Source organism: Pollicipes pollicipes, unplaced genomic scaffold, assembly GCF_011947565.3.
Source record: "Pollicipes pollicipes isolate AB1234 unplaced genomic scaffold, Ppol_2.1 Scaffold_6686;HRSCAF=7923_pilon_pilon_pilon, whole genome shotgun sequence".
In the NCBI taxonomy this organism is placed as follows: domain Eukaryota; kingdom Metazoa; phylum Arthropoda; class Thecostraca; order Pollicipedomorpha; family Pollicipedidae; genus Pollicipes; species Pollicipes pollicipes.
In genome coordinates this window covers 1,293,796-1,305,349 of record NW_023596921.1, presented here as the reverse complement: position 1 = coordinate 1,305,349, position 11,554 = coordinate 1,293,796, and the positions used below count along the sequence as shown (strand labels likewise).

The window sequence follows — 11,554 nt, the reverse complement described above, 5'->3', positions numbered from 1 at the left end:
CATATGCTCCTTTGGGAAAACATCCCGGCCGAACGAAGCAAAACATCTCCTTCATCACACCCTCGGGTAACCAAAATGTTCATGAGAGGTTTAGGGCTTTGGTCTCTTCCTGTTCCAAAAGTCGCACAGGGTAGGCGCGAACCCTCGGTCGAAGCAGGAGCACGCCGCCCGGGGCATCCGGGGTGACGTCACAACCACCGGCCCTTGTGCCAGCCAATGCGCGGGCGGCTTGGCTATGACGTCGTCGGTCGATAGTGGTCCGAGCGGCGGGGCATGGTGCGTAAAAAGGACGAAGGCGGCGGCGGCGGTAGATCAGTGGGGACTGCGGGGGCGAGGAGAGGTGACGCTGAGCTCTTGCGTCGGACACACCCGGCACGCAAGTTCAGGAAACTTGAAAAAAGTTTACGAAGAGTCTGTGAAAGGTTGGCCGCTCTTTGCGCTGCGTGGACAAGGTGAGTGGTCGACGCGATTTCATGGCACTTCGCTTGTGTACTATCACACCTGACGTCTTTCACACCTATCTCATCTGTTGACGTCTTTTAATTTGTGTAAGTGTGTACCGCTCCTGGCTCATTTCCTGCTTGGCTTCCGCTGAACGGTTGGAAGAACCGCTGCAGCGGCTTGCCAGCTGTACCGTTAAGCTAGGTCAGCCGCGTTCGACGGTCCCAGGCGTTACGTGCCGAGCGAGTCCGGCCCCGGACGCCGGGCGCCACTCCCTTGATATAACCTCCCACTGTCGCGGTAATGCCGCTCGTCCCGCAGTCAAGGTCACATTCAGGCCTCGCCGCACATGTGTGGCGGGCCCGGAACGGTGCCACCCGACCCGCCTGTACACCGCGCGGAGGCTCCAATGACCCGTGTGGGACGCGCCACCACCTGTTGGAATTGTGCCAGCTGGGTAGCACGTTCGTGTGTGGTCGGCGTTCAGAGAACGGCGGCGTCGTGTCCTCAGCACATTGGTGTGTATGGACGGGTTGGCCGCTCCGGTAATGTGAACTGGTTTTTTGGCTGCTATCAGTTTGTTTCGTTTCGTTGAGGTCACGGCACTTGCGCCCAACGCCCTCAGGCCGCAATTGTGGTTGTTGGTGGTTAAACTGGATGTAACTGAAAGATCAGCAATGCTTGCTATCACGCTGCCGAACTTAAGTGTCAACATTCAGAAATGCTTAACACGCAAATGTCAGGAAAGCGGAGCAGTGCCGACCGATATTTAACTGTCAACATCCAGCCCCGTGTTAAGTCCTTCCGCGATACGTTCTCAGTCCTCTTCCGGGTTGTTCCTGATGTATGCGGTTCGTGAGCTGCGTCACCACACTGCCCGATGGCCCTCTAACAAGGAGGTGGTGATCTACGTTGCCGCTCTCTGTCGTTCCGCACAGCTCGACAGCTCGCCGCCTCGGCGCCGCGCCGCAACTCTGCTCGTCATCTGACCCTCCCGCCTCCTCCCCGTCGCCGACAGGTTCCGGGAGACCCGTCCAGCGGCCGCGCCCGTGCTAGCACCCCCAGCATGACCCAGGAGTCGGACGAGCCGGCGGCGGCGGCGGCGGCGGTGGCGACGGTGGCGCCACCGCTGCCGCGTCGAGCGACTGTGCAGTTCGCGGCGGACACGGCCGCGCCGCGCGAGCCTGACGAGCAGCCGCGCAGGCCCCGCGAGCCGGACGAGCAGCCGCGCAGGCCCCGGCTGCACTCGTCCTCGTCGCGGGCCGTCGGTGGCCGACAAGCTGAGCCAGATGAACCTGAGCTTCGCCGGCTGCGGCTTCCTCGGCGTCTACCACATCGGCGTGGCGGCCTGCATGCGCCGCTACTGCCCGGAGCTGCTGATGAACCGGATCGCCGGGGCCTCGGCCGGCGCCATCGCCGCCGCGGCGCTCATCTGCCAGACGAGCCTCAGTGAGTGCGTCGTCTCGGTCACGGCGGCCACAGTTGGCCGTCTCAGGCTGCCGGCTTTCCTTTTTCCGAGGCTCAAACTAAAAAATCGCGAACTGAAAACAATCGTAACATCGCGTACTCACTCACATACTTCAAGTCAGTCTTTGACACCATGTGGCACGGCTATTGAGGGTAATACCAACTGGCAAGCTTTATGCCACGCTTTCCCCATAATTTTGTCGTGTCATGATGATGGACGTGTTGCAATCTGTATTCGGTTGGCAACACAGGCGCTGTATCTGAGATGCGCCGTATCGACCACGCGGCTTACAACTGCACCGCCTCGGGGGCAGACTATGACCTCGACAGTCCCGGTGTACTCCACCCCAGGTGCAGGCTCCCGCCGGAGGCCAGGCACCTTGGATCCCGATCTGCTCCTCGCTCATAACGCATGCGATCATGGTTTCAAGGGGATGCCAAGCGAGGCGCATTGAGGATAAGCAAGCCTCTCGAGCGGCAGTGCATGCCGCGTTATGCAACATATTGTAGAGGCCCAGTCCAGGGTCTGTTGACAGTCGTCGCTTCGTTGCGGCGAAGCTTCATGTTGACTGTGTCAACTAGCCGCAACACGGTCGTTGTCCCCGCCCGTGCTCCGGTGGTGACCTTTGCCTACTACTCGCCGCTCTCCGCGACCGTGTTTACTCACCGGCCGGCGGGGTCAGCGGGCGCGGCCGACCCCGGAGCGCCACCCCGATGACCCCTGTCACGACCTCCCCCTCGCCCGCAGGTGAGATCATGTCTGACCTGGTGAACGTGGCCCGGGTCATCCAGGCGCACATGGGCGGCCCGTTCAGTCCATTCGTCTCCGTGCCGGCGATGCTGCACGCTGGACTGCAGAAGGTGAGGCCCCGGACGTGCGCGACCGGGCGGCCCGGCCACTCCCAGCTCTGAGTCACTCGTGGCTGGCTGGCCCAGCGAAGCGACGGGGCGGACCCGGGGTCAGAGCCTGCAGCCGCGTGATAGGCGTATCGCGGCGTATCATGGTGCGCTAGCACAGATTATTTGTCGTTTTTATCAGTCCGAAAAAGTCGAGTCGGTGCGTGTAGCTCGCGTGTTGTCTGTGTTCTCTGGCGACCTTCAGTCCGATGCCGTCAGCGGATCAGTTTGGTTTTTGCGATGACGCGCTGGCAAGACCCAGCACTTGGCCGGGCACTGTCATGGATTCCCACCGCCGGGGCTCTATCTAGCGAGCCCAATCAACGCGTCCGACTCGTGTGCGGCGGACTTTTTCAGCAGGTTTCCCCAATCTGTCTCGCGGAGCGTCCGCGCTCCTACCGCGGGAGCGGTAGGAGCGCGGACGCTCCGCGAGAGTGCTCTGCGCGGCCGTCAGCTGCCATCGCCTCGCGCAACCCTGCTCTGACGTGCGCTGGTCGCCCGCAGAACCTGCCGGACAACGCGCACGTCCTGTGCTCAGGACGTTTGCACGTCTCGGTCACCCGCCTGGAGGACGGCCAGAACTGCATCCTCTCCCACTTCGAGTCCAAGGAGGAGCTGATTTCGGTGCGTGGCGCGGTCCACGGCCGGGCGCCGCGTGCCTCTGTTTAAGCGATTTTCGAGCATGGTGGCGGCGACGGGCTCTTTGACGTGCATTGTTGATTGTACGTGGCCCCGGCAGAACGCGTATAATTTTTGTTTTTCTTCTTAGTCCGCCAGGAAATTGTCTCCGATCTTAACTGGTAATGACTGGCGTATTCACGGAAAAACCAGTGGCCAGGGCTCTGGAAACACTTGCCCCAAAAGGTCGAACAAAAGTGCCAAACAGCCTATGCTTTATGACCGTGCTTCCCGCCATGTTCAATATCTGTCGCGTTGTGCGCACTTTCCTAATTTCACTGCAGCCTGGTCCGTACGATTTACTTTTAGGACCTGGGTCACCATTTTCCTGATCTTGGGAATTGGGCGACTTAAATGCTTAGGTTTTCTTTCACAAGGCATATCAAATGTTTGGGCTTCCTTTCACAGTCTGAAAGCTTACACACCAAGTGCGTTTTTACCGACGGACCTGAAGTTGAGCCGCCTGCAGTATGCCTCCCACCGGCTGGTTCGCTGTCCAATCGGTCGCCATGCGGTCCTCCACTCTGAGTCCGGACGTGACCCGAGCCTGCTCTGCCCCTTCCCCCAGGCGCTGATGTGCACGGCGTTCATCCCGGCCTTCTCCGGCTGGCGGCCGCCGCGTTTCGCTGGCAAACGCTACATGGACGGCTGCTACAGCAACAACCTGCCGACGCTGGACGACCGCACCATCACCGTCAGCCCGTTCTGCGGAGAGGCCGACATCTGTCCCCGTGACCGTTCGCTCAGTCTGACTGTGGTGAGTGGCCGCGCTCGCCCGGCGCCGAGCCCCATATGCAGCAGTCCGCTGCCAGCATCTCAGGCCTTTCGGGGTCATTTGGGGTCAGCTGGGGTGGTGTAAGGTTCGCTGGTTGGGGCTGCGGGCGTACCTCCGGCGTGGTTTGAAGGGTGGCACTTTGTCGTATGGTAACTGACGTAAGGTACGGGATCATGTTCTGCATCTGCGCTCAAACGTTACCCACTGTCGTCACTCATCGGGGCAAGTTTGGACTTCTCTCCGACTTAGGGGTGGCCGCCTGCGGTGCTGCCGAGGGCCGTCATACCGGGGCGGGGACCATGGTGACGCGCAAGCTCTCCGTCCCCAGATCGACGCGGCCAACACACGGGTGGAGATGACGCCCGAGAACCTGCTGCGCGTCTTCATGATCATGTACCCGCCCTCGCCGGAGACGCTGTCCGACCTCGCCAACCAGGTGAGCGGCGGTCCCCGGCCTACATACCAGCGCTGGGAGGGCTGGCTGAGGCGCGAGCCTAGCGCTGCTGGTGCTGGTGCTGGTAAAGCACGAGCCTCTGCTGCTCTGCTAGTGTTCACTGTTTTATGCGTGAACTAAACCACTACCCATTTGATGCGGTGATGCATAGCCGTCATAATGTAGATCAAAATGTTTTGCAGCAGACTCGCTAGCGATCTGGCTGTCGCTGCTTAACCATTATCTACGACTTTCGCTGCTGCGAATGGGTGGGCATGTAGCAGTAAGTGAGTCTGTTTAAATGTAGGGGTTCGACGATGCCATCCGGTTTAAATGTTGCAGGGGTTCAACGATGGCATCCGGTTTAAATGTTGCAGGGGTTCAATGACGGCATCCGGTTCCTGATGCGTCACGATCTGATGAAGTGCCAGATGTGCGTGCTGACCACGGAGATCGTGGGCCGCGCCTACTCCAGCTGCGGCCGGCTCATCCAGCACGTACACTGCGACGACTGCTGCACCAAACAGCAGGTTAGGGCGCGCGGCCGCGAGTTCTTTCGGAGCTTCCTCGCTCTCGTAGTCACTGCTTGCTGTAAACCGTTTCTGTTTGTTGCTAGGCGTGCGTGCTGATTATCGATTATCAACGCTCAACCAGTGAGCGCGATTTGATCCGCATACGTCGCGTTGCAGCCCGCTGCGCGGCGGCTCGCGCGGAGATTGGGGAGGGCACCGGGCGGGCGCCGTGGTCGCTGTTCTGGCTCGCACACCCGCCAGATTTCTAATTGTTCGCGCATCTGTTCTCTGTCCGCACTACACGCCGGCCTTGCGAGGCGGGTCAGCGGCGTGTCAACCACTAGCTTGATGCGTTGCGTAGAGCCTGCCTGACCTCCATCCCGGGCGCCGGGGTCATGCGCCGGCGGAGACCCGTGCCCCGCCCCCCCCAACCCACCGTCCCCCCGTCCCGCCGCAGGAGGCCATGGTGGCCAGGCTGCCGGACTCTGTGCACGAGCCGCTGTACCAGAACATCCTCAGCTCGCGCCGGCTCTTCCGGAACTGGGTGCTCGACTTCCCGGGCGTGCGGCATCTGCTGGTGCTGGCTCTGCCCTGGACGCTGCCCTGGACCATCGTGCGCAGCATCTACCGCAGGTCAGTGGCGCCAGGGCCACGGATGGCGCGGCTGCCGGCAGGGCGCGTGTCGGGACGTGCCCTGACCAATGTGAGACGCTGCCGGGTCAGGCCCAGTCGGCGCCGGCATCAAAAAGCAACCGAACCGCTTGTGCAGAGAAGTGGCGGTTGTTGGAACGTGCCCTTTCGCTGTGGCCAGTACGCAATTGGGGCAGTCAGAGCGATGCTCAGCTGGTTTTGGCCTTGTCGTGCGTCAGTAATTCCACGTCTGCCTTCTTTTTGCCGATCCTTTGCCTCATATTTCTCGCCTTTTCTTTCGTGCTCTCACCAGAACCTGCGTATCGACACTCTAGTGAGACAAAGGCACTGTTCACCACTCTCCAACTAGAGCAGCTCGATCCGATCCGATCCGAGGGGGCGGGGGGGGGGGGGGGGGGGGAGATGCGCTGTCAAGTCAACGGCCTTTGCAACCCGGGCAAAAAGCGATGGGCGCGTCGCAAGCTGTTTGGCGCTGGTGAAGGAATGCGGGCTTCTGTGACAGCCGGCGGCAGCGCCGCGTCTGTGTTTGTGTCTGGCGGAGGTCACGAGGGCTCGCCGCTGCCCGCCCCCCGGTCCGTGCCACGCACACGCTGACGTCACCGGACGACGCCAGCGACGTCAGCTCTGGCTGTCCGGTCCGGCGAGGTCAGGCCGGAGGACGCGTGTACCGAACTGGTCACAGGCGCTAGATCAGTGTACAGTGGACGGGTCCTGAAACAACAGACGTGCTTGTTCATGGGCGCAGCGAACTAGATCGCCCTTGACGGAACATAGCTTTTTTATGGCGCGACTGACGTCATCACTGGCCTTCGATTGGTGAGGCCCTGTGTTTGAGGTGAAGTAACGAATAACATGGTTGTATACACATGTTCTGTTTTGGTGGGCTGGCTGTCGCGTGAACCGGTTTGCTTCACGAATCGGTGTCGACTACAAGGCTGGTCTGCCTGTGATGAATTTCTTAGAAAGGCCGCGAAACCTTCCACGATATCTTCACCGCCATCTCCGTTCCTGTTCACGTCGCCTGTTTGGTTCCCGAAGCGATACCCGGCGCACGCTTCCCGTTCATTAGACGCTCCTCTCTGCCCGGGGACGGGGTATGGCGCTCTGTTCAGCTTGGCGTGCACGACCATCCTTCTCTGCTCCTGTCGCCGTCGGCGGCCGCCTCTGTGTCGGCTTCGCGCCCTGACCGTACCCGCCCTGTTCGCAGACTGGTGGCCCGGGTGCCGCAGCTGAGCAACCTGATGGAGTCGCTGACCAGCGAGGTGATCCGCGCTGTCCACAACGGCTTCAGCGCCCACCTGCCCAAGTCCCAGCAGGTGCACGCGCGCTACACCTGCCGCGTCAACGTCACGGAGTACGGCGAATGTGAGTACCCGGGCGCCGGCAGTCTCAGAGTACCGCGAATGTGAGTACCGGACCGCCGGCAGTCTCGGAGTACGGCTAATGTGAGTTCCCGGGCGCCGGCAGTCTCGGAGTACGGCTAATGTGAGTTCCCGGGCGCCGGCAGTCTCGGCCACACGGACCAACGGCGCATGGAGTGGAATACATACGACGTTGCGCGTATGTATTCCATGCGAAAATACCGATGGCGGAACGAAGGCCTGAGCCAGCCAAACAAGGACGGCGCCTGGACTGTGAAAAGTCGCTTCGTAAAGTGTGGGGAAGAGCTGCGAGGACCGCCGCCGCACTAGGCGTACGTTTCGGCAAGGGTTTGGCTGCCTGTCTGGTAATGCGTTCCGCCCCGTGGAGTGTCGATGCTGGGAGGAGAAGCGCGTGCCGGTCGCTAGATCCGATTAAGCCACGGCGCAAGCGCGGTCGTGTCGCCTTTCCCGCGGCATGGGCCGTGTGGTGACCTTGGGTGTCGGTCCGTTACAGCGGCTGGCGTGGAGGACGGCCAGGCGGGGCCGACGGAGCCCGAGACGGAGCCTTACATCCCCGGCATCGTGCGCCGCTTCGACCGCCAGTTCCAGGTCGACTTCACCAACAAGTGAGCGACTCGGGCGGTCAGAGGTCGAAGGCCTGATCCCGCGCCCGCGTTGCACCGCAGGCAGCGAACAATGCCGCGGGGGTTTACATTGCTCGCTCAGCTTGCGTTTCCGGATGTTTTGCACCAGTCGCGTGCAGCTCACGTCGGACCTCCACATTCAGCTATGCAAACAAAGTCGACTTCCCGAAACTCTGCGCGCCCCGCCCCTCCACGCGCCCGCCTGCTCTCCTGCGGCTGCGCGCCGCGGTCGCCGCAGTCGTCCTACCGACGTGCGCAGTTGGCGCTCTCACCCGACGGCGGCCGGGGCCAGCCGCGCCCTAGAAGACGGCGGTGGGTGCGGCCGGGGTCGTGGGTGGACAACACGCTGCCAGCGCGCGCTGCGGTCACCTAAAAAAGCGGGGCGCGCGGCGCGGCGGTGTTTTGCCGGGCGGAGTGACGCAGACGCTGTCACTCCGGGCCGTTTATTTGGGACAAACGCGACCTCACGCTTATGGGTTCCAGACGCTATTTTGTCACTCGCCGGCGAAGTCTGCTGCGCTGTTTGTGAGACAAAAAGGTGGAGTTTGAATGGGTCGTTGCCTGCGCTGCGAGGAATAGTACGGCGCAGTAATCTCTAAACACGGCTCGTTGGAATAATGTCGGTAGCTTTTCATGGAATCCTTTTTTACCAAGGCGTCAGCAAGTAGTCCTGGCCCGTGCGAGTGAACTGGCCGCTGTGTAACATGATCGGCGTCCAAGCCCGCTCGTCATGCATCCGCCAGCACTGAGGTGTGCCTGCGTCCGCTGCGGCAGGGGCTGCGGAACGACTATGGTGCGGACCACCAGCGACGCCGAACGGCTGGAGACGGAAGTTATGGCTGCCGGCACGTCACGAGATGGCGGGCCCGGTGTCGAGGTGCTGGACGTCAACTTGCCAGAGGCCGCCGTCGGCCCGTTCGACCGTGAGGTGTTGCGCATGGCGCTGGAAGCTCAGGGCGACTCCGACTGCGGTGTCAGCTGGTACTACACCGACAAGGATGGCAATGTGAGTCCACGCTCCGTGAGATGGCCGTTACCCACTTCTGATGTGTCGGTGGCGGCTAGATATAAACTTTAAAAGGAGGAAACTTGTGCCCTACATCAACATCTTTTGTGTGAGATTTGGGGCGCATCACATGTGATTTAAACCATATACACAGCTGTAATGCATTTCCACAGATGCGTATGCCAGATGTCACGCATATTTATCGCATGTCGCCCATATTTTTGTGAGTTTCTGCACTACTGGCACACATAATGGCGAGGGATGCATCGCTAACCCGCCCTCCCTGGCGGGCCCTGCGTCAGCGTCACCGGCCACTGTCGGCGTGATGACCGCTGCGACTGTGGTGCTCTGCGCCGGTCGGGCTGACAGCAGGGCCCGGCGCCACGGTTCGTGTCACGTCGTCTGACCGGTCGCCGCGGCCCACAGGTGCGCGTGCGCCATGTGTCGGCCGTGCCGACGCCGGTGGCCACGCCGTGCGCCTCGCGGCGTCCGAGCGTTTGTGACGACGGGCTGGACGCGCCGTCGCTGGAGGCGATGCGCCGCGCCGCCGCCGCCTGCCGCGCCGACGCCGACGCTGACGACGACGCCGACGGCGAGGACGAGAGGTCAGCCGAGCGAGACGAGCTGTAACGACCGCCGGCCCGCTGCTAGCCGCCCGCCCGCCCGCCTGCTGGCCAGACAACGCTGACGGGGATCGCCACGCCGCTCCGGCCCGCATGCATGCTCCGGCCGCATGCTAGCGCGGACGCGGCCGCCGCGCGGGCGGCGCGCGCCGCCGCGTCGCTTGTTCGGTCGCGGTGAGGCTTCTGCGGCTGCTGCATGCACTAACGCTTCTCACCACGCACGCTGTGCTGCTGACCAACCGCTGGCTCTGGACGGAGTGACGATTGAGGATGTGGTTTGATTTGTTGGATTTAAGTGTGTCTGTGAAGTAAGGAAGTGAGAAATGTGAAGCAAAGAGGTTTGCGACCTGCTTACAAGATTGCAGACTATATGGGGCAGCAGTCTGTTCCTGCTCTCCGCCTCTAACTTGATATCATTTCGCCTTCACTGTTCTGTCTCGAAGCTCTCGAAATGTCACCGACGTATCCGGTCTCCCCGCCCGCCGCTGTCTCACGCAGAGTCACCTGGTATGACCCCAGGGAGGAGAACGTGACGTACGACGCCGGCATGGGGGTCATAAAGGAAGAGGCGAACGATATGCTCCCCGAAGACTAGTTGCTCCCAGCGGCGGCAGGTGGCAGCAGGGATGATGTGCTCCCGGAGACTAGTCGTTCCGGGCGGCGGCAGGTGGCAGCAGGGACGATGTGTCTCCAAAGACTAGTCGTTCGCGGCGGCGGCAGGTGGCAGCAGGGATGATGTGTTCCTGAAGACGTCGTCGCCATATCAATGCAATCACGATGTGTTCACCGGCATGGCCCACCTGGGAACATTTAATGATAGGAAGTCATTGCCATGCAGGAATTTCATGTCGCTTTAATGTCATAATCATCGCCATGTTATGTGTAGTACCCATTGCATTGTACCACCCCTCGACCCCTCGCATTGTATTGTTTTATCTCAAGTGTTTCAGCGGTCCCGACCTGCTGTGTAGGTCTCACGCTGTGTGGAGTGCTCAGTCCCGTTGTTCAACTGTTGTGCTTCCGTGAGTTTGTAAAAAGCCTTGAGAATTTGTATTTACGTTGCGGGCAGGGTACAGACCACCAACAGCGCGGTACTATTCCTTGTTGTGCACGCGAAACCCAGCCTGAAAGTGAACGTCCACTTGGCGTTGCCTGCTGCTCGTAGGGCATAGCGCCTTCACTCGCAACGATATGTGTGCTGTGATTATTCTATTGGTTCGTATCTAGTGGTTAGTTTGTTCATGAGTTTTCGTTGGTTAATTGCGCGTTTAGCACTGAACCGACGTGTGGAAATCCATTATAGCGTTTGCGATGTGTGATGGTTCTCATTTAGGCTGGTAGTATTTACTCTTGTGGATCCTCGCACCGAATGTTTATTCTCAGGTTAGTTTATGCACGAAGCGTTTGAGTGTCCTCTGGACCGTCCTGTACCGGTCCGGTGGAGGTATTTCGGCGCCCGGTCGAATGTGCACCAGGACTGTTTTACTGCGCGAAATTGTTCTCAGCTCTTTACCGTATGACACATTGAACTCAAATTTCGACTGTTCGGATTATCATTTCAGCAAAAGTGAATGATGGTTTCACGTCTCACGAGCTTTAATGCAATCCTCGTTCTTAGACGTCCTCGACATCGTTTAACCTTAGGTTAAGTATGCTTTCACGGTTCCCTTTCAGCCCCGCGTGTGGTTGTCACTCCGCGGTCTCAGGGTTTAGTCTTTAATAAACTTAAACGAGCTGTATCTCGAAGTTTTATTTTTTGCTCTTCCGCCAAGCGGAAACTGGCACGGAGTAGACGAGCTGTGCGTGCGATCATGGGCTGTGGACGCGATGTGATGATGTGGATAGGAGTGATATAGCCCACTCTCGATCACCATCATCCCGCTCCAGCTGTGGCCAAGAGCGTCGCGATGTGATGATGTGGATAGGAGTGATACAGCCCGCTCTCGATCAGTCATCCCGCTCCAGCTGTGGCCGAGAGCGTCCAATCAGTCCAGTTCATGACCGATTTAACACGCGCCCGGGTGGCTGGTTGAATACCCTTCGCACTGATGGTGGGGGTCAATCCC

The 11,554-nt window shown here is 60.3% G+C and overlaps 1 protein-coding gene and 1 long non-coding RNA gene across 3 annotated transcripts; both read left to right on the top strand.

Annotated features, from left to right (window-relative positions):
* Positions 1 to 1,711: 1,711 nt before the first annotated feature.
* Positions 1,712 to 9,360, top strand: LOC119107255 (1-acylglycerol-3-phosphate O-acyltransferase Pnpla3; the record flags this gene model as incomplete). Its single annotated transcript, XM_037230674.1, has 11 exons — positions 1,712 to 1,890; positions 2,657 to 2,769; positions 3,310 to 3,429; positions 4,052 to 4,240; positions 4,587 to 4,694; positions 5,069 to 5,221; positions 5,661 to 5,836; positions 7,062 to 7,219; positions 7,730 to 7,841; positions 8,634 to 8,865; positions 9,292 to 9,360. Coding segments are annotated over exons 1-11 (1,590 nt in total), but the record flags the coding sequence as incomplete, so codon positions are not given.
* A 3-nt stretch (positions 9,361 to 9,363) lies between these two features.
* Positions 9,364 to 11,227, top strand: LOC119108472 (uncharacterized). 2 transcript variants are annotated; one of them, XR_005095299.1, is made up of 2 exons: positions 9,364 to 9,470; positions 10,008 to 11,227. It is a non-coding gene; the product is annotated as an uncharacterized LOC119108472 (long non-coding RNA). The 2 variants fall into 2 exon arrangements; XR_005095298.1 differs by lacking the exon at positions 9,364 to 9,470 and adding an exon at positions 9,622 to 9,662.
* Positions 11,228 to 11,554: the final 327 nt, after the last annotated feature.